Source organism: Hemibagrus wyckioides, linkage group LG08 (genome assembly GCF_019097595.1).
Source record: "Hemibagrus wyckioides isolate EC202008001 linkage group LG08, SWU_Hwy_1.0, whole genome shotgun sequence".
Lineage (NCBI taxonomy): Eukaryota > Metazoa > Chordata > Actinopteri > Siluriformes > Bagridae > Hemibagrus > Hemibagrus wyckioides.
In genome coordinates, this window is record NC_080717.1 from 10,130,402 (window position 1) to 10,153,511 (window position 23,110).

General features: G+C 38.5%; 1 protein-coding gene across 2 annotated transcripts in view; it reads right to left on the reverse strand.

Annotated features, from left to right (window-relative positions):
• nlgn3a (neuroligin 3a) overlaps window positions 1-23,110 on the reverse strand; it is a 148,550-nt gene that overhangs the window by 110,777 nt on the left and 14,663 nt on the right. The window contains exons 2-3 of one of the 2 annotated variants that reach the window (XM_058397726.1): window positions 4,090-4,802; window positions 2,921-2,980 (exon numbers count right to left, since the gene is read on the reverse strand). In XM_058397726.1, the coding sequence (XP_058253709.1) occupies window positions 2,921-2,980; window positions 4,090-4,543 (514 nt within the window). In that variant the 5' untranslated portion in view covers window positions 4,544-4,802. The remainder of the gene's footprint in view (window positions 1-2,920; window positions 2,981-4,089; window positions 4,803-23,110) is intronic. The other variant, XM_058397727.1, reaches the window with a different exon arrangement.

Sequence of the window (23,110 nt, forward strand, 5' to 3'; positions counted from 1 at the left end):
ATACTATGTAAATATTTCACGTGGTAAGATAAATGCACAGCTGTGATAACGGCAGAATCAAATAACATTCGATCAAGAAGAGTGGCTTTCTCAGAAAACGCTTTATCATCTGAAGTTATTCCACAACTGGAAGCGCTAGTGGAAATGCAGCAGAAGCATCTTCCTCTTTATCAAAGAGGAAAAAAATCCACTAATATACTCTAACAATCTTCTTGTGATTTAAATGTCAATAAAAATTTTCAGTTCGCCGTCCGGCACCAGGAAAGATTCTTTAGTGTGACGCGATTGAAGTTTTTTTATTTACTGAGGATTATTTAACCCTCGTGTATATCGTGCAATAGCATCCTAGGTCTACAGATTCATGGCCTGAATAATTAAGACAGCCAAGGAAAACCTGACACGAATGGAATGGTCGTGGACGCCTCCACCGCCGACCACGTCTACGTCTAGACTGTCTTGTTACTCATTTTTTCATGCCTCACAATCAAACGTAAAAGAAGCTATAAAAACAACTTCAGATATTTGACCTTAAATATGTTTGGATCAATTCCAAAATCTGCTGGTTATGATAATTCCTATGAACATTCTCCCACTCGTTTCTTGAGATATCACAGTAACAAGACGCTAAAATGGACAAATGCACAGACAGATGGAGGCACAGAGAACCCGAAAACATAATGCCTGCACCGTAAGCTAGCCAAATAATATAAAACGGTTCTTTAGGGTCCATTTACCGGGTTTTTGAAACAGAGCGAAACTTGAAGTTTTATTTCATTTGCAGTTTGGTTCATTTTGTGCGCTTTTATTGTCTGTCCAAACACCCAGAACACATTGCACATCTGCAGTGCAAGGCTCTGTGCTGCATATTACGGCTCACACCCCAAAATATACAGCAGGTTTGGTTCACTTCCTGCAGTTAGCTCTATTCAAGGTCGACTCACTGCAGTTGCGCTCGAGTTCACTGGGAACTGGCCTGAGATCACCTCACTCACTGTCTCTGCCCAGTTATTTTGGTCTGCACCTGAGTGTGACTGCATTGTTCTCACCTGCCTGAACACGCCGCACCAAAGAGGGAACGAGTACTGAGCTTAGATTCAAAACAGATTAAATACTGAATATGTTACTGGCACCTTTCTTTTATTCGAAGAGTTTGAGAAACAGCAAGGCATGACCTAGGTATCTAAAATGGAAAACGTGGCCACATAAGGATAAGAGTTACACAAGCTGACGTTAGATCTGAGCTGAAATCTCTGCGGGTTCCTAATATATTTCTAATTGGAGTTATTGCAAGTGGTTGAACTAATTCAGTCAGTCATTTTTATGGCTTGCGCCTCTACAGAAATCAATGGTAATGAAAGCCAGTAGGACTTTTGTCACAGTACTGTTACAATGATCAGGCGTATCTATTCATCATCTTCAATTTTTCAACTGGAGTTCTTTCCAGTTGCCATCTTGAATTCTTCGAACTTCTTCTTTTTAGTAGTCAGTTGTATAAAAATCTTTTTTCTACGAACAAATCAACAGGCAACTAATGATTTCATGAAATCTGAAAAGTCATGCTAATATATAGATTGGTAATAAATGTAGCTTAGATCCTTTCAAAACATATATATTATAGAGGAATGGGACGCAAAATAGCTAAATTTAGCTAAATACAATGCAGCGTCTATGCACAGCTATTCACTTCGCAGCTACAATGTGATTCACAGAGGCTGAATTCCCTTGGTGAATAGCAGTTATGTGAGCAAATTAATGAGACCAAAGGGCATTTGTATAAGCCAGTTGCTGCAATTTGAGGACCAAAAAAAAAAAAGGTTTCTTGGAATTATGCCTCAGTATCTCAAAAATAATGAGAAAGTCTGATTCTCTGAATGATGACGGAACATTACCTAAGCACATTTAGTTTTATATTCGATATTCAAGGCACACTTTCACCCCTGATACCAACAGGATTTAAAGTGAAAAGTTTTTCAGTCACGCATATCGTTTGTGTTGGGTTTTTTTTCGATGCGTCTCGTCGTCTTTACTCCGTATTAAACCTGACACTTAATTATGTACGTGTGCATGTTGCCAAAGCTGCTTTGAACAAATAGCGCATGCAAAAAAAAAAAATAAATAAAAAGCTATTTCATTATTGTTTCCTCCTGCAAGCGATGTCATTTCCTCACTGGCTGAATGTACTTTTTTTTTTTTTTCACAAACTGCACATGCAAATTGAGCGTTTTAATTTGAGATCTTTGGAAATTGGGATGTCTCTGTATAGAAGAACGATTGCATTGTGTCCTGTGAGAGCCATAAAATATACTGCGCAAACATCTTCTACATTCAAATGACAAAACACTTTACATATAGTCAAGCATCGAATGGTCCTACCTGATATATCTACCTTTAAAACATAGCTAAATAAACTCATTGTGTTTTATGCCGATTTGGAATATAACATCTTTTAGTAATTTGACACGAGGACCCATTAATTAACACAGACCATGATGAGTATTATGATTGGTTAGTACACTGACTTTTCCACAGCGACTATGATGCTTCAGTATTCCGTGTGTTATATTCTGAGAAGCATAAAATTACCATCAAGGACCTTGGAGCATCAAAATTCAACTGATTGTTATTGCATCCTTGTGTAAATCAACAGAAATAGGTAAGCAACACCTAGTAATTATGCACTCTAATAAATATACACTCTGAACTCACTGGAAGTCAGACATTCGGAATCACTCTGCTGCTTGGTCATATATAACATTGTAAAACATACAGACATAATTCATCTGCACTCCAATTTCCATGTTGCCCATTCCAATTAGTGCTCTGACTCCGGGGATGATGGAGTTATGGCGCTGACTTTAGAGAGGACGTACCAGTCGCTCTCTTCTCTTTTTCGCTCCCCCATGATGGCTTGCTTACATACCTCCTTTTCTACATATTTTCTTGTTGGGTTTTCTGGCACATTCCTTGGATATTCTTTTGACTGTGAAATGAATAAAAGACTACAAAATAACAAAAGTCTTTGGAAGAAAATCGGGAGGACACATGCATCAAATTGTTTCAGACCACACCATCTCCCTTCCTCCCGTCAATATCAACCACAAGAACGACAAAAAAAGGTGTTGAGAAACTGGGGTTTTTTTTTTTTTGTTTTGTTTTGTTTTTTAAGTACATAATCTAAAAATGGTGGAACAGATTTGCTGCAGGTTGGGACACAGGAAGCCTTGTTTCACATGCACTTCTATATAAGACCCGTTACAAGCATCAAATCGACTCAGCCTTTCATTATTGCCTTGCCTTTACCCTTGTCTCACTGGAGTTACTTAAAATGCTCGTGTTACAAAACTGAAAATGGTGTTTTTGGAGAGCTGAACAAAATTCATCCAAAAACATGGCATGTGTTTAAAGTCGATTTTTAATATACATATTTTATTTAGACCATTTCATTAATTTAGGACTTTTTTAAAGTGTATTTTAGTAAGTGTGAAAGAACATTTTGTTTTGACAGATTTTCCAGTTAGGTTTAGCAATTTGTGCTTGAATGTGGAATCCAGGTGCCACTATTATTTTTTTTAATACTGCATAATTCAAGAGTTCATAAATACAGTATTAAGGCAGCAAGAACTGGGAAAAGTATAGTAACGGGTCTTACATGGCTAGGACTGATGCTACAGGCCTCTTGTGTTCCTGCATCTTATACCAACCCTACGAAGGATCAATGTACATTGAGAAGGCTGATCTTTCATCTCTAGTCCCCCAGAACAGTCAAGACAGTGAGGAGAGGGAGGTGCACCAAGATCATTAATTCCAATCTTTATATCTGATTATAATCTGAACTTTTTTTTTTCTTTTTTCATGATTGATTACATTCTTTGGCTTTATTTTGAAAGACACAAAAGAGGAACCCATTAACAGTGGCATGGAAGGGAAGAGCTGATGAAATGACATCATGGGAGATCAAGTCAAGATGTAGTAACACGGTGGACAGACACAGCATGCGCCAGACAATTCATGCTTCAAACACAATACAGAGGGTGACAAAGAAGGAAAGAAGTGAAAAGAAGTATTTTCCTGTATACCCAACACACTCACCATCTTCAGTTGGCACATATATGTTGAGGTACAAACAATCCTCATTTTGCTCCTGTATATAAGTGGCAACTATATCCAAGTTAAAAGTGAACCAGATGGGCATCATGATCTCAGGCACGGCGTTGTGGATGTTTTGTGGGCACACGGGCGCAAAGTGTGTGGCATTCTTGATGCCTGACCATGACGAAGGTGGCTCGGGGGGCAGGAACCGCTTCTCAGCCACTGGTGGTGCGGCGTAAGGCACGCCCAAGTACTGGTCCACAGGGCCCAGGATCTCACTGGGAAGTGGAACACGCATACCGCGTAGCTTCCCGTAATGTGTGTTCACTGTGGGGTAGTAGCTCTGCGCCCGTGCCAATGCCAAAACTGAGCAAAACAACCATATCCACAGCCCGGTGGCACGGCATCCAGGCCAGACCACTGAAAGCCGATTCCTCTGCGCTGTTGGCCACATGGTTTGTGAGAACACACAGATGCTGACAATCACTTTCCCTCAGCACGCGCCTCCGTCCTTCAGGCCCTCAACTCGTATTCTTGTCATCGGCCACGAAGGAGGGGCTACGTGGCCAAAAAAATAATAAAAAAACAAAAACACAAAAAAAAACAAAAATAAAAACAGAAAAAAACCCAAAACAAAACACACACACGTTCTGTATTCCTTTTCAGAACTGGGTGTTTATTCGCTGTTTAGTCCTCGTGTCAAATCTTCTGTCCTGCATATGGGGGAAAAAGAGGAAAGGAATTAATGATAATTGCCCGAGAGCTAAGTACTCCCATTTGTATTTCTTTCTCACTTTACTACATTGTCTCACTTTTATGGACTCGGCATGTGATTTGTGGTGCCGCTATAAACCGACACTTTGGTCTAATGTTGCCAATCTGTACAATCCAGAGGTGGTATACCTGATCATTAGCTGTGCATTGCAATAGCACTATTTGTATTTGTGTCCATTCCAACTATCTGTACTGTATGTGGATCTGTATTCGACTGATCTGTATTCGACTTTAAACCCAAAGTGAATGTAGCTCAAGTCAGATTTTTTTTTTTTCTGTGACCATGGGACCCTGGCTCTAGTGCACATCTCTAGGCTCTACTCTTTGTCCTATAAACAGTGAACCTTTCCCACCGACAAAAAAGGAATAGTGCGCTTCCTAACACATTATCTCTTCAGTCTGAATAATGTATTTGTATTCAGTAACATCCCTACTGAGAATAATCATCTCTCTACCTGTTGTTTTTATGCATTGCTTCTATGTCAGACATGGCCACAGTGTATATACTGGTACACCTTTACACCAGAGATAAAAAAAAAGTCCTTTCCTACTATCAATCACATGCAATGAATAAAAGTGCCACCTTCACCACTACCACACTGGAACCTTATAGATGAAGATGTGCGAAATAACATTTGCAGGTAAAGCTCTCTGGGCCCTTCTAGAAAGATCACATTTGCAAATGCTATAGGGCCACTGTGCACTGTAAATGCTAATCAGTGTCTGGGTGAAGGGAGTCCCTTGCGTGAGTGAAACTGCACTCCACACAGTACTGATCAATTTTCAGTTCTTAAAGCTTAAGACCTTCAGCCCTCAGCCAGTGCTCCATGGGCCTGGAATGAAAAAACAGAAGAAATGGCTGAGTTTTAGAGACAGATATTGCATCGCCAACTGACTGTAAATGATTTATAATGTATTGGCACCCTGTCAAGGGTATACCGACCACCTGGGAGAAGGAATATGAATGTTTCCTTGAGGTGCACTTATCACAGAGTCACACTTCTCTCTTGCTTAAAGCCTTCTTGTGTATTCCTGAGTCTCATGAATGTGAAGCTCATCTAAACACACTTATCACCCTCAACGAAATGGCCAGTGAATGTGAATGTGAGGCCCAGAGGGATGGAGTCCACTTAAGTCCAGGAAACACGGCTCAGTTGGTACATCAAGCCATGTCCTATATGCTGTAAACATAATGCTTTTTCCCCAATGCCACGGTGTATCACTTTCAATGTACCGAGATCCTCGGAAAGAGAGAATTGATTGCTTTTGCTTCGTTTGACTAAAGCTCCACATTAGGTTGATGATTTATAAATTATTTTGAAGATCAATGTAACCGACAGACTCGTTTTCACTGAGCTTCCATTTAATTTAGGACGTTACCTGCTGACATTTTAAAATCGAGCCTATCATGAGCAATGCTGTGTCAAATGGCAGCTTATGTCAAATACAATTACATTATTCATGCTCATATCAGGTCTCAAAAAGAAGCATGTTAAAAGCTGTGTATAGCCAGTGCCTGTCTAATCGCAGCAAAATATTATCGGGTGTGTAAATGGCTTCGCAGCTGTGTTGTATTTACTATGATGAATTAAGCAATTCAATTGGAGAGCGACTCCAACTCTGGTGTTGCACACGGTATTAATCTGCAAAAATGAAACCCATCCTTCTATAAATGTGCCGCAGGATGAAATGCACAGCCTGTGCTGATCAGAATCAACCATAACACCCATGTGGTAAAGTCAGGTGACTGGAAGCGATTCCGAGCACCTGCTGAATTCTTGGCAAGGAGAAAAGCACAGAGGAGTTTTCTCCAATCAGTTTTCCCAGAAAGCACTGAATGTTTCTTCAGCTTGGCCTTGAGGCTAGTCGTAAATACGGGCCGCAGACACACTGCACAGACTGAGAGGAGTTATTAGTGGTCGTGAACTCCCGTATGTACATGCCATTATAGGTTTTCTCTCTCTCTTAGTCTCTCCCTCTCTCTTGCTGTCAGACCTGCCACTCATCCACACTTCCTCCATGTCTAAAATCAATCCGACAGCTAAAAAAAAAAAAAAATTATAACGTGCAATGAAGAAATCATATATCTTTGCAAGCTTAGCATCTCCATGAGAGGTTCAATGCTTAAGATTGCTGTAACAAAACCCTTGTGTTTTAAAGTGGTCCCGGTGAGTTCACAGCCAAATCACTGGTGTTAAGCAAACACCTGCTGTGTACAGTTGAAAACAATGTCCCTCCACTGCTCTCTAATATACACTGTAAGTGTTAAAGCTGGTGATTTTGTTATTTTTGGCTCGGGTCTAGGTGTGCTCTAATTTGCAGGGCATAGATTCAAAGGAAAATGACTAAAACCTTCAGCTTCCAATGTGTAACAGTGTCTGTAGAGCACTGGAGATCACTGAACACAGCTCATTCCACTAGTGTCTCTATTTGTACCTTTTAAAAAATACAGAAAAAAATGATTCCTCTTTGAACAAAACCACTTCGCCGCATGGCATTAAGTGGGTTTTGTTGGCTCAAATAGGCATATATTTATTTTCAAGAAAATGCTGTTTGTTGTTGTGTTATAAAAAGAAAAAAGGATGAAGAAAACCACTTCACCAAAGAGACTTGTGTCCATTTGCTGGTCCATTACAGCTTTTGAAAGCTTAAGTCACCTGCTTAAGTTCACTGTGTTTGTTTCTTTAACCTAACACTTTTAGACCTTGATTCGTGTCCTGCAGTACTTTTTAAATAATACATCAGTGTTCAATGCTAATGTTCATGCATTTCTTTTTGCACAACATACACTCAGGTGTATTAGAGGTATTAGTTTGCCCAAGGACTTTTTTTTTAAGTTAAAAAGTAATTATGGACTCTGAAAAAAGTAGGTTGAAGACTGCTGTGAGCACTTCAGTAACACCTATTAATCATAACTCAGATTCTGGCTGGCAGCAAAATGGCACACTGCACATGGTGTGATAGAGAACAGAAAGAATTGAGCTGGTGGAAAGCCAGCTGAAAAACTCGAGTGCCCAAACGATTGTTCTGCACAAAGAACCTGTCAGTGTTTTCAATGACTTCCAGAAAATTTAATTCAAGTTGTTGTTGTTTTTTTTTTTCACACTGAAGAGAGAAGTAATCAACAATGACCCTTGTGTTGAACGTGTCACAGTTTCCGAGACCTGCCTGCTGTGAAGAATGTTGCTTTTCATCAAAGATACTGACGTGTTACACAAATAATAAACATTTGCGAAATGTCAAAGCTATATTTGCGCATTACAGATAATCTTGGCAGGAGAAGAGTTGCTGCACTGCTTAATTTTTTTGCATAATATCAAGGACAAGTCCAGACCCTGTCTCAACTCCGACTCGATGCCGTCACACCTATGCTGCAGGTGAGACTTTTGTAAAATTCACTCCCAAAAGCCACTTTTGCAAAAGTGAAAGGCTCTGAAAGATTCCTGAAAGCCTCAACAGGCATTGCAAGTGTTTTCCTGTATTGTATTTCACTCTGCCCAAAGAGCTTTAGCTACTGCAAAAATAATGGACAGTTTCTGCCTCATTTTCTGCCTACATAAAAAAGAATTCTATTCAATACATCATTCAGTGTGTCATGTCACTGCTTCCATCTAATCTCTCAAGGACAAAAAATGCTTCAGCTTGGAGGACCTGTGAAAATCCTTCCATCATAAGGAAGAAATTGCAAAAAAAGAAATTGCAAGACAAAGAAAACATCCTTAACCATCCACTGTGCAAAGTCATATGGATTAGGAATCATAAGATCTTGAGTTTTTTTAAACAAACAAATGAACAAAATTAAAAAAAAATGAATAGAGAATGAAACAAACAAACAAACCAGACAAGCAATCTTTCAGTCAGAAATGTGATTTTCCCATCTTTCTGAACAAAACCTTTAGCTCTTTGAGAACCACAAACAGGAAAGCAAGAAGGAAGCAGACCAACACCCCTCCCTCTTTATAATTACAAACCTCTGTCTCGTAAAGTCTACAATGTTTGAAGAAATATATCCATTTAATTTTAGCTTTCCATTTCAAATGAAAATGTCACCCACCTGCAGTGCAATCCATAGTCTAGCTGCACTGCAAGCCGTGTGAATGCAAAACAGATGCTATTGTATAATTTAGCAATAGAGTAGTGCATAAAGTGTAATTTTCTTTTAACACCAGGATTGCCAGTGTTGCTTCCCAACACATCATGCAGTCAAGTACTTCTAATATAATGCAGGGTTTTGTCTAGTCTTATTCACCGGAAATGATGTTTGATTACATATGCTATTTATGCCTTTTGCGAAAATCACATAAAAATGCAACATTCTGCTTCTCACACAATTTAACACATCATGACCAGGAACAAATCAGAATATTAGTTTGTATAGATGAAGGTTAATGTACTCCTAAGTGATCATTTAGCGAAGAGGCGATCAAAGCTGTTCAAAGTCAAATTAGAAACTTCAGTTGCTAACTACCTGTGCTCCAGAGAGGAATGTCTGTTCTCGGTGACTTTCATTTCCCTGCTTGCAATGCATTTAATACATGGAATGTCATATATCGTTACACGTTTATGATAATAATCACGTGGGCTATCACAATACATTTAGAAACAGTGGTGTCATGAAACAAATCAACAATCGCTGATCACAAAGCGTCAGGTCTGATTTCATAAATTGAAAAAGAAACTGGCCTGGCAAGCTTAGATTGGATTAATTAGATATTTCCTTGCTCCTCAACATTTTAATGCTAGTATTGATCTGAAGTGGACCAGCTAGACAGCTAGACAGTCCCTGGAGTAGGATATTTAAAGATGCTATTAATCATTGAACATTGCTCAGGGGATATTACACAAGGGTCACTGAAGATTCTTCACGAAATAGACTTATAAATAACATATAATTTTATGTAGATATTTAATGTAAAAAAAAAAAAAAAAACGGGACTCAACAGAATGTTTGGAGGCGACACGAACAACCCACACACGTAGCAATTGCACTGTAAGCTGTCATTAATTTCTTCTTGGAATTTGTTCTGGTTTTATTCGCCATTATTTGATAACACTTGAACCCGAGTCTGAATATTTTCTATGTAGTGCCAAACTCACACATATCAGCCATAACATTAAAACCACTGAGATGTGATGCAAATAATATCGATTAGCTTGTTACCGTGGCACCTGTCAAGGGGTGGATTATATTAGGCAGCAGGTCAACAGTCAGTTTGTAAAGCTGATGTGTTGGAAGCAGGAAAAATTTACTTTGACAAGGGCCAAACTGTGATGGATAGATGACTGGGAGAGAGATGGCACCAGGAGGCACTATGTGAAGAAGGCAATGTTCTGCTGGGAAAGCCTTGGAAAACTCTGCTGGGTTCTGGCGTTCATCTTGATGTTACTTTGACACGTACCACCTACAAACACACTTTTTCAGACCAAGTACACTACCTCATGGCACTGGTGTTCCCTAATGGCTGTGGCCACTTTCAGCAGGATAATGCAGCCTGCCACACTGCAAAAAAAAATGTTCCCGAATGATTTGAGGAACATGACAAGAGTTAAAGGTGTTGACTTGGCCTTTAAATTCCCCAGATCTCAATCTGATCGAGCATCTGTGGGGATGTGCTGGACAAACAAGTCTGATCCTTGGAGGCCTCATCTCACCCCACCACAATTACGAGACTTCTGACAATGTTTTGGTACCAGATACCACAGCACACCTTCAGAGGTCTTGTGGAGTCCATGCCTTGATGAGTCAGAGCTGTTTTTAGTGGCACAACATTTGCTGGACAGTTTTTATGTTATGAAAAATCAGTGTATGCAAATATATATGTAGTAGACATGACATCACACTGTATGGGTCATCACAGTTTATATGGAAAGAATAATACATTATTGTGTTTAACATCCACCCAGTTGCATTACATTAAGTATTAAAAAGTTATAAAAGCACAAATGCCTGTTAATATCCTCATTACTCAGGAAGTTTTAAATTGGAAAAATACTATCGTTATAATAGTATAACATGTATACCTCATTCTATAATTCATTCTGAAGCAAATTATTAACATTGCTTTAAGAACTTGCACTAAATTATGCAACATCATGTGAAAACACGTCTGCAATTAGCCATGAATGTTTCACTGTGAGGGGAAGCTTTTACTGTGAAACAGCAAAAGACCAAACAATTTTACAAAATAGACAAAATTCTTACCTGAGACTTTGACTTACATTTCTGACAATATTTTGTTAAAAATAAATATCTCCGACAGATTTATTCTGCAGATCAATGTACTACTAAACACTCCAGAGCACCCCTAGACTTCCCTTTGTCCCCCCATGCCAGTACAATCCTTACAGCACTGAACCGGTGTTGCATTAAAGCTACATTAAAAAATAGTTTGGTGCCTCCATAACAAATGCTGTATTAATTTGAAACATAACTATGATGATGTACCCAGACTGCTTCCTAGTATCACAGCTTTCTCAGATTCTTCCTCTTAATTAATGAGGTCACTATCTCCTGCCCTTGCTCTATAATAGAAGTGAAAAATACTATCTGCTGAATGTGTTGCTGGAGCTCCTCTGGGACATACTATACCCTTGGCCCAAATAAGCGCAATATTCTCTAACAAATAAGCTGAAAGAGAGACAGTCAAAAGATGGCAGACTAGAAATTTACAGCTAAATACATTTGGGGAAAAAAGGGCCATACATGCCGTGTGCCTTACTAAAACCTTGATAGTCTGATAGACTGTGCAGAACAAATTTTGTTTGATACTATAATCTCTAAAAAGGTTTAGTGTACTAGGGTTGTAACCAAATATGTTTTTTTTTTTGGCTGTAAAGTCCACAGGGCATCAGGTTAAGTCTAGAGGTGTTTTTTTGGTACTGGAGTACCTTGGGATGCAACAACAGCAACAAAGCGATCCAGAGCTCAGAGACTACACTGAAAGTGCATGCTTTTCAACGTCTAGCTTTTTTTCAGTGTTTCTGGGGGTATAGTTTTAGGGTATCTGTATCAATAGTCAAAATGAATACAGTAATTTTCTTTCTTTAAATAAATTTGTATTAAAAAATGTATTACATCTGACTTTGGATACGCATATTTGCAGCACTAAATAGATACAGATCTAAACAGAAAGATTATACCCCTAGGTGGTACCAAAGCTGGTTACACTGGTTTAAGCTGGTGGTGTTTTATAGCTTTAGGGTTTGTATTGTGAAAAATAAATCTCATGACCTAGGTTTTCATGTCACTGCTTTTGGACACAGCTGACCGAATGTTTTCTCATGGCCTTACCGGGCATTTTGATCTAAAGGCTTATGTTTTCAGAGTGTTCCTCTTGTATATCGTGTCTTCGGTGTCACTTGTGGGTTGTACTATTCAGCTCTGATGTTTCTTTTAAACAGTTTCACGGTCAATTGCTGATAGCGATATGTTCTCTGATGTTTGGAACAAGAAACATTGTGTCACATGTGGTTTCCTATAAGGTCCTGCAACATGGCCCTTTGATGATTTTAGAACTTTAAGAGATAAAATACATTTCACCCAGATTCATGGGCTGAATTACATGCAATTTGAACATACTTTTAACCTCGCTAGCTTTGTGGCAAAATATCCTCGTACAGATGGCTGTATCTTTGGGCTGTGTTTCAAATTAAATAATTTGTTTGCTTTGTCTATCTCCACCTCGGTATGGCTTTGTTTGGTCTGGCAGCATTATTATTCAGAAAACATAAGCCTCATTTTGAAGCCGTTTGGTGACTGAAATCAACATGACCTCAAACAAGGCTACTAGAGTCTGTCTCCTCAAACTCGCTGATTGACCTTTGAGAAAGGACTCTTCAGAAATCAACTCCACTAACGCACGAGTAATTGCTGAAAAAAAGAGAGCCATATGTTAACTGTAAAAATAGAAGGCTAATAGAGCGCTATTAATAGTATATTATTTGTCTTGGCATTTGCAGGCGACATATTCTGGCATGTTAACATCAATATGTTTAGAGAGAATAAATCAGTGCAGTGTTCGTTTTTATTTCTTTATTATTTTTATTTTGTCCACCCATTTACGCACCACAGAATATTTAGAGATGCAATTCAGACTACAATGTATGTCTCTGGACTGGCGGAGGAAACCACAGTACCAGGAGGAAACCCTGAAGCCTGGGGACAACATGCTAACTCTGTGCATGCAGGGCAGAGGCAAGAATCAAACCCTTATCCCTACTGATCTTGTTTTTTTGTGTATTTTATTTTGGGTTGTGCCAAAAATGTTTAAATTTCCATTAACATATTATATGATCCATATGCAAGAAACAAATCTGTAGAATATTGTTACTGTACATCTTTATAAATCACTGGCAGGCTATTCAATACTGAACACAGTGTCACAAATTTCAACAAATATTAGCATCGAAGAATTGTAAGATTTGGTGAGAATCACTTTACCTGAGATCACGGGAAAAAAAATATTGTCATTCAGACCTGAAGAAAATTTGAATTATGGCAAATGCCAAAAAGGAACAAATGCGGAGAAGGATAATGTGGCCATTTACATGCAAATGACTTACAGTTGCAAAGAGGCAAGCAGAGATTGAAAAGAAATTTGCAGTGTCAATATGTGTTTTGTAACCGGCTTGAATCTTGAACCCATAACTCATTGATGTGGAAAAAATGTGGGAGCTCGCAAAACAACAGAGCATTAACAAGCAGAATGCTTAATTCCTCATCTCTTAAGAGTGAAGGAAGTGTAGGAAGGAGAAACCACATTACAACATCAGTCTAATATATAGATACACTTATAGATATCATTTACAGTTAATTATTATAACTTTAATTAGCTTTACTGGGCATCATTTGTCAAGTTGGATCCAAACTGTAAATCATTCATAGGTGCATTTATACAAGAAAACCCTCCTGAGTGTGTCTAAGGTTATACTAGACAACTATCTAATGTAAACTATGACTGATCAACTTATCATATACTTTGCATGGATTTTTATGCTGTACATGAAAAACACTCCACAATGTTGGCAAAGAAATCCAAAATAATATTAAAGTAGCAGTTTCTCTGTGCTATCATGTGCTTGGTGTGAGTATAATGTAGTTTCTGTAGTTTAATTTCTTTTCACTTCATTTAATTTTAATTCCTAATTCATCTCTTTTTTTTTTGCAATTTGTCTCTAGAGTTTGACCTTTTCAGGTGATACGTTTTTATTGGTACAGAATTGACTCAAAATAACTTTATGCCGCTTTTTCCTTTTCTTTCACAGTTTAGTAGTCTTTTCATGTTTCCAGACCTCGGTGCACTTGACCTTTTATGGAGTTTCGTGGGTGTCACTAAATGCAAATGAGCTGTGCTGGAAACACAATTTGCCCTTGACAGGTGACAGACGAACATGTATGTGAGTAAAAATCAGCACTTCCAAAACATCTGTAAATCCATTTGGAAGATTTTTGACATTTTGACAACAAGATCCAGTACAGAGACGGATCCATAATGGCAAATGAAATCATTTTCATTGCAAGCACGAGATATGGTAATTATTCAAAAAGATTCCATCGAACATTCAAGATGGCTGCCGTATAAAGAGTTATTATCCATAGTGACTGGATGATGTTTGGAGGTTTTCCACAACTGAACTGGCAGTGATTTGTCGATGTGCTTCCCTGTGGAGCTCATATATGTTTCTTGTATCTTCCTGATTCATTGGTATTTTATTTGATCTGTCAGTACAGATGTCTGCATCTGAATTGCACAAAGGCAGGAAGCTTGACATCTGCATACAGATGAGCCTCCACGGCACCTCTTATTTTCATTCTCAAGGTTCAGGTGATTTCATTTATCAGAAGCATTTCATTCTTGTGTCCGTGGCTGATATGCATATTGTCTCTGTGAGTAACGACTTTCCTATTCAAACGGTGCTCGTGTCTTGGAGGAAAACATGCAGGGAGAATGTTTGCGGGTTTCTTATTGATGTTTGTGGCAAAATTTAACCTTCACAAGCTTTATTCGACATGCGGCAGAACCTGTGAATCGTGAGTGGCATCAGATGGCTGAGGAGGAAAAAGAAAAAGTGTGTCACATAATCCAAAGAAAGGCTAAACAGCACTGCACATTAAAACAACCCCGTTGGGGAGTAAAGCCTCCATCAGGGATGTTAGCCAGTGGATTTAGTGGAGATAGAAGCGGATTACTGGACTGATATCAATCATTCCAGCTGAACCAACAGCTCATTTAAACGTATCAAGATGCATTGGCCGCTCACTTAGTTTAGACCCAGCCAGGCTTCCAACACCGCGGTTGGATTTCGCAGTCTCCCCCTGAGCTCTTAAAAAGGTTAATCTGAAATTAATGCATCTTCCTGCACTATTGGGAATTCAAAATGGCTGACAGGCAGTGGGCACAGGTGAGCATGCCAACAAGGGGATTTAAGAGCTGCTGGTGCCTACTATCGATGCTCAACTGTTGAGGAATTGGGTTGGAGTTGATTTCTCTGCTTTCAGCCTGGACCTGAGGTGAGATCCAATAATGAGCTTGCCTGGTATGCAATGACAGCTATGTCAAGAGTTTGCCTTCTGAAAAAAAATATCAGGCAAAAATAACTTAGTGTGGGCAACCAGTAGAAGGACAGAAAATTTAGTTCATTAGAAGTACAACATTTTTTTAAAGCACATGTCCAAGGACAGCACAAGCACAGCTTCAGTGTCACAGGAATACGATCAGCCATCTTCTTCCTAGTCATAGCTAAAGGGAAAGGTTGCCTTGCTGTTTAGCTTTTCTAATCAAATTTGAAGGCCTGCCTCTACTGTGGGTCTTCTTCTTAAATTGGCTTGAGGCCAAAGTGATTGATTAAAGTAGTGTTACCCAGCTTTATAAGGCTGCCTTGAATTCAGAGCTTCTGCCAAAGCTATTAGGTAATGCATCCCTTGTCATTGTACTTTTCTGTCTAAAGAGGTTGTAAAAGTGAAACAGATATACTGTCTGACTGGGGTGAGACTTAAACTAAACCTAGTACAGACTAACTGCGCTTTCCTACGGTTAATATGATATTAATATATATGATAATATGATAAATGCAGTTAAAATAAAGTCTACAACCTTTAGTCCCACCCCTTGGTCCACCCTTAAATATGTCACTGTTTATAGGAGGGGAGTTGTGCAAATTCTTCCTAACATGAGCTTGATCCTGTTAATAATTCAGATAAAAGGGAATGAAATATAACTGCACTGAAAGTAATGGAAAAGTTATGGGTCCTGTGAGGTTTAAGGTGTTAAAGGATGTGTGTGGCTGATATTATGTTAGGGTCATATAACTGCCTGTGAATTGAGGGAGCGTCGCCATTATTACTGCTGACTCCTACGAGACTGGGTTTCAGCTCTTAGGACTGTCTGCTGCTGCTCATCATTCACAAATGCTCACACAGACACACAGCTTTATAATGATCAAGAGAAGTGGCAGACACCCATAAGGCACACAGACATTCACAGTCATCCAAGAGTGTCCAGCGCCGCACATGTCACTCAACTCTGTCCACACTTTTTTCAATCCTCTCCTAGACCTTTCACAGCGCTGCGGCCTTTCTCCTTCATGCTCTGTTCACAGGGTGGACCGACCATCTCTTATAAATCTATCGCAATAAAATGTAACACATACAATAAAATACTCACTATATTATATTAATTTCAATTCTAACAATAGGCCTTGTTAACAAATCTGTGATAAATGTTTGTATTCCTAAAACAAACTAAAGATTTTCATGAAAGTTAATATCTTGCAAATTCACATAAATATGTTCATGAATGCCAATCATCATCATCATCATCATCATCATCATCATCATCATCATAGTTATTTTGCAGGAGAGTTCACGACACTGCTGATTTATGCCTCCATAAAAGGCAAAGCTCACAAAGAGCTGAAAATAACAAAATGACAACAAAATGGTGAAAGAGCGATTTTAGGGGCGGAGTCTGCTAAATCTTCGAATAATGCCGCTCAATCATTGCAACCCATTGGCTACGGCGAGCGCACATTATCCCTTCCTCTGTTCATATTGTGGCATTCTGCTTGACTTCATTTAAGGATTTGTTTTGGGTCGCTTTATTTCAATAAGATGAAATGAGTTTTTTTTTATCAAATTTGGGCAATAACTATTTAAACATGACAGTGTAATCTGGGTATAAATTTGCATTAACTCATTGCCAGTTACACAGTTTGAAGCCTGCATTGTAAAAAAAACAAAAAGCCTATACATTTTAAAGCAATTTACTTCCAGCAGCGTTGTGAAATCTACAGAAAACAACTGTAAAAAATAATACTGTACTCTCTTTTGTGGTATAAACATGTAATCTAGCACATTGATCACTTGGATAACATTTTTATTTTTTGAGCTGAAGGTTAGGGGTCATGTTCAAGGACACAACTGTGGCATCTTGGTGCTGCTAGGATTGGATAAGACAACCTTCTCACTTTAGCCTTAACCACTGAGGCCCCACAACGGGCTTGTATTAACTCTACTTCATGTACACACAATTTTCAGATGTTTATTCGAAATTTTAAAGCATTTTATTGGCAACATTTCTGCCAGTAAATTACTGTCAAAATAACAAGCATTTATTTGACCGTTATTAATCAAGGCTCACATTAATGAATAACCTTTTACTCAAATTTACATGAACTCAAGAGTTTTAATCATTTGAACATTTTTTAAAAATTCATTTCCAAGAACCAATTTATTTGATTCTTTTGTTTGTTTAAATGATCTTTCCAAAATTTCCAAAATTATTAACTCAAAATTGTTCCTATTTAGAGTGACAAACAAGCACTGTTTTTATTGAACCCTTTCTGATGGTTGTATATGTGACCGGGACTGTGTGTGTGTGTGTGTGTTTCATTTATTTAGCCATTAATTTTTTGTTACCACTTTCGGTTTCAGTCTGTTATATAAATGAGCTTGCTATGGTAAGTTCCATGCTAGAAAATTGTTTTGATATTGTTTCACTTTTAGTGTCATGTCATACACAGAACCTCTCTCACTCTTAGACACAGAGCCTCTTATTGAACACATCTGTGTTAACCAGTCTCTAACACACAGGCATCTATTAAAAAGAGATTTCTTTTAATTCATTTCTTGTGAATTTTTCGCTCCGTATTGACTTTGTGCACCTGCTGTTGCCAAGCCTGCTGTCTTAGCTATTCAGGTCTGACCATGCCCCTAGTTTGACATTGTTCAGTCTGTTTGCTCATCGCTAGACTTTAGCTTAACCTTAGATGGTGACCTTGAACTTGTGTCTCGACTTGAATTCACTTCAAACCTGCAACTGCATTCATCTTCTCCCCATTATGTGATCTTTAGTAGTGAATCTAAAACAATTCACCTGAATCCACATATGGACTAACTGTGAATTCTGAGACCTCCTTGATTCATGAAAATATTGTTCCTTACACTCTACAACTATCAATCCAATGACCTGTGCTATTGAGGTAGCACAACTCCTTGCTCATATACAGTCAGTTGCGAGAAACGAGCTCACGAAGTCTTCTTGCAGCTTGGATTTCTATTTACACATATACACTGCAACTCTCACTGAAATGGTAGAAGAGCTGCGTCTAATTACAGATTTATAAATGTTACACTGCAGGTGAGATGCCAAACTCGATTCATCTTTTGTCCTGGGATTAGTGTGCAGATGGAATGTTGTGCTATATTTACTCCACCCAAGGACATTTTACATCACAACTGGAAATGAGAGGTGACAAAGAAACTGACAGTCACTGTAACAATACGTGATTCACTTCTATGAGAGGTATCCAAAGACCAGACAATCAGAAAGGCAGTGAGACAGTAATCCTCTTTTCTTTTGGTAATGTGTTAAAGCTGTCCCGGTATCCTCTATCATTGCCTAAAATATTTCATTGCATTCATTTAATTGACCTGGAGTTATTACTTTATCTGCAGCGCAAGCTATTGGTTTAAAAATGAAGTCAGAATACTAATTACAAAAATAACATACAGCAAAGTCCCTGCAAAATGATTAGCGACAATAGGGATTTATGAGACTAAATACTTTTTCAATTATAGTACAGCTGAAAGTGAATGTCTGGCTTTAGTGAAAAGTGCCAGCTATCGCAAAAAATAAATAGGGGGAAAAGAGAAGCAAGAGGAAATGCAGATGATTTCATGCATGGGGTCCTTTCTAATTTGCAAGTGGGAATTAGTAAAGAAAGAAATTGTGTATTATAGATCAGATTTTTCCCCTTTCAGCACTGACCTATGCTGTAAAATCTCTCCCAAGACCACTCATTTGTGCCTTTATTTAGCACAAACATAATGGGACATAATGTTTCATTTAGTTCAACCAAAACACGCCGGTATAGGTAACGATGAATGACGCATAAGGTCACAGAGTCGTGTTAGCACTTGTTGGCCTTACTATTCATTTAACTCCCTTGCTTACAGCACGGTTACAGTAATTAACACCCTTTCAAGGTCAATTTCACATACCCTTCGGTTTAGGTTTCAGAGAAGTGCAAAATGTGTGGCTGACCCATCCCATTCATCCATTTTCTCTACAGCTTATCTGACGCAGGGTCGCAGAGAGCCTGGGCCTATCCCGAGGACCGCCTGCCCATCACAGGGCACACACACAGATGCACACACACACTACAGACCATTTGGAAATGCCAGTCAGCCTACATCACACATATTTAGACCAACCAGAGGAAATCCCCAAAGCACAAGGAGAACATACAAACGCCATGCATGCAGGTCTTCATGTGGGTGTGTGCAAGTGGTCAGATATGAAGCTTGTAGGAAAGAAAAAGCTGATTCATTCATCCTTTAAAACTGCATGGTCAGGGTTATGCTGGGTTAATTTAAAGGAACTAGAGTTTGTTTTCATTTCAGAAAATACAACTATACTGATTAAAATATACTGCAGACAGGTATAGGCAAAAATAAATGTATGAGTGGAATTTAAAAAGTCCCACACAAGCGATATGAGGCTGAGGAAGTGTCAGAGTCAGAAATCACACATCAGGTTGACAGCTCTGGCATTTCTACCTCTGGGTTTTTTCACAGTGTTGGAGGGCATACAGTGGTAGGGTTCATATTTATTTAAAACTAATACAATCTGAAAACACATATGAAGACCGTGTCATTGTGTTACATCACTATTACACAAATCATTACAAACCATTCAACTCATGTTTATCTCTAACGTGTGTAAAATTCAGACCAAGCTAATGCAGGGTCAAATGATGCTCCCTGTCTCTAAATTAGTTTGAAATGATATTGAGAATGTGTGTGTGTGTGTGTGTGTGTGTGTGTGTGCATGAAGCAGAACTGAATTGGCCTCTACCGCCTACAATATGTGTGTACAAGCGATAGACAACAAAGGCAGCAGGCACGGTGTGGGTAGCATTTCCTTCCCTTTATTACAAACATCAAAGTATGTAACAGTGAAAAACTAACAGCGCCCTGAAAGTAGGCCAGATCCAAATACTAACAACAAATTCTGCTTCAAGTCTCTCAATCTTGCAATGGGACAGAATATGAAATAAACGACAAACAAAATCACATTTATTCAATTCACACTAAAGCAAATATCAAATATCTCATGGAACACTGAGTGAAAAATTTAAATCAATTCCGACTTAAAATCGAGGCATCAGATCTATTAAAACAGATGACTTTTTATAAAGCGACGACTGAAAGGACTTGTGCATAATCATTTGAAATTAAAGCAGAGAAGATTAGACTATCTTTCAAATAATAAACGAAATGACAGAATAGCTTTGTTTCCTCTCTAGTAAGCCAGTATGAATTTTAACAAGGGGAATACAACCAAGAAAAATATTCGTCTCAAACACTGTGCCTGCAACAATAGCGAGAGAGCCTTTCCGACTGAACGTATTACCTCCAAGGCTACGTCAATATTCTCTCACAGTCTAATTGCCATAAGCCGAAGAGTAGCTGTTAAAACAACACATTAACCTGTATATGTGAGTTTTGTCTGATATGACTTTAATGGATTAATGGAAGGCGAAGAATAAATATGCACTTTGAAGCATAACATATACTGTCACAAAAACATGTGTGTGTGAGAGAGAGAGAGAGAGAGAGAGAGAGAGAAAGAAAGAGAAAGTTAGTTGTAATCCTGGCACATTAATTGCAGCTGCTCCCTGGCTGTCTCTCTTATTCCCCGTTTGTTCCTCTCTTGAGGCTAATGCATCAAAGAGCTGCATTAGTAGAACTATCCAGAAATGCAAACACTTAAACTAAACATGAAAAATGTCTCAATTATTGAAAGCTTTACACAAGTTTGCTATTTATGATTCATTTTATATAGTATGCAATGCATTTAGAGGGTAAAACATATTTTAAATGTGTGCTGGTTTTGTATATGTGTGTGCTATTCTCTAGTGTATTTCCCTCTACCGGTCTCTTCTATCAATATCCCTAGCAAATGCAGTCTGAAGATTTGGTACCCATGGGCATTAGAGGCAATAAATCTTGGCCAGAGGTTGTGTGGGCTTCCCAGATAAATAGAATGGGCTGTGTTTTATTGCCGCTTTGCTTGTTTTAACTTTCTGGATTCGGGGAAGTGTGTCGCTGTCCTTGGTGCTGAAACGTACACCCGTATTTTCTGATGGTCACATAGACTTACGCTGTACACAACACTGTGATTTATACTGTAGCTACACATATTAGCCATATTTCAATTGCTTAGTGGCTATAAGTTTGCGTTAACCTATGTTCACTTTAGCGTCAGAGCAGCAGGTGACCGTTCCTTTTCGAAACGCTTGATCTGCGATTTCAGCGACAGCTCCAAGTGCCAAAACGACAGTCTAACAAGCAACACTGAATGAAGATAGAATTAGGATTTTTTTCTTAATTCTATGCTAATTAGACAAAGTGACAAATCCAATTGATTGTTTTGAATAATTCCTTGAACTGTATTGCAAATAAAGAAATATACATTGCAAAGAAAAAAATATTTTGGAAGGGAGTAGCAGAGATTGACAGGTATACATAGAGTATTTATTACAGTCAGCTTGCTTTGCTAATCTGCCATCAAAGCTAGTACTAAGCCTCAAAATAAAAGACATGACTAGTTTTTTTTTTTTTACAGCATCTACAGCATTATAACATATGTTTAACTAGTTAACCTTAAAGCTATATAAACACTAGACTCTCTTTTTATAACTGTTTTAAACTGTAGAATTTGCCTTATTTCATAGCAGCTGGACATCCAATTTCAAAGAAATTGAAACTAAAATGCCTTTAATACTGTTTTACTTTTTTTTTTTTTTTTTTTTTTTATTAAATATGAACCGCAGGTCACCGGTTTGATTTAAGACTCTGCTGGTGTTTCACGGTTGTGCATCAACTAGTCCCTGTCTTACGTCTCATGCTGTAGCGTTTCTCTCTTTATGTGCCAGCAAGAAGGAAAATGGGCCAAGGAGAGACAAAGCCAAGAACATTCCCCTGGGAAACACTCCACATTTCCCACATCCTTTGTTTTAAGATTCAGAAGTCTGCTTTTCTTGTTTGAAAAAACACGAGTGGTAAAGAGAGACAAGTGTATGCATGGTTGAATGTCACAGTGATGCGAAATGTGTTTGCTTGGGTTCCTACAGACTTCATCTGCATGGCAAATTTTGACCACTAGGAAACAAATCACTGTGAGGTTATTTCAGTTCTTGTACTCTGGAATAAGTGATCCACCACAGAGGTCTAGGCCTCGACTGCAGCCCTGAGATGAGCCGCAGTATTGGTAGGGTGCAGAGTGTACATATGCAATGTAATTCAAACTAACAAAATCAAATGCATTTACTTTCACCCCCACCCCCCCACCCCCCCAAAAAAAGGATAGCAGCTTGAAAAGGTGACGCTCTTGCTTTTCTTCCGCCGTCACTGATAAGTCAATATGGATTTAAAAAGCAAACAGTGAAAGCTGTGCAAACTGAACCCTTGTGTCTCAGTTTGCCAACAAGCTAAAATTATTTATATACACTTTTTAAAATATGACATTATGTCTGGTGAGTGTCAGCTTTCCTTATGAATTGACTTGGCAAACAAACTCAGTAATGAGGAAAAGAGTGTGCCAAAACATTCTATTAAAGAATATAACTTAATACAGATGTACACATTACTAAACAGTTAAGTAACACGTCTAGTAACTGCTGAATTCTCTAATCTAATGGATCTCATTAATTTTCTATGCTAGCAGCTCTGACAATAGTTTTA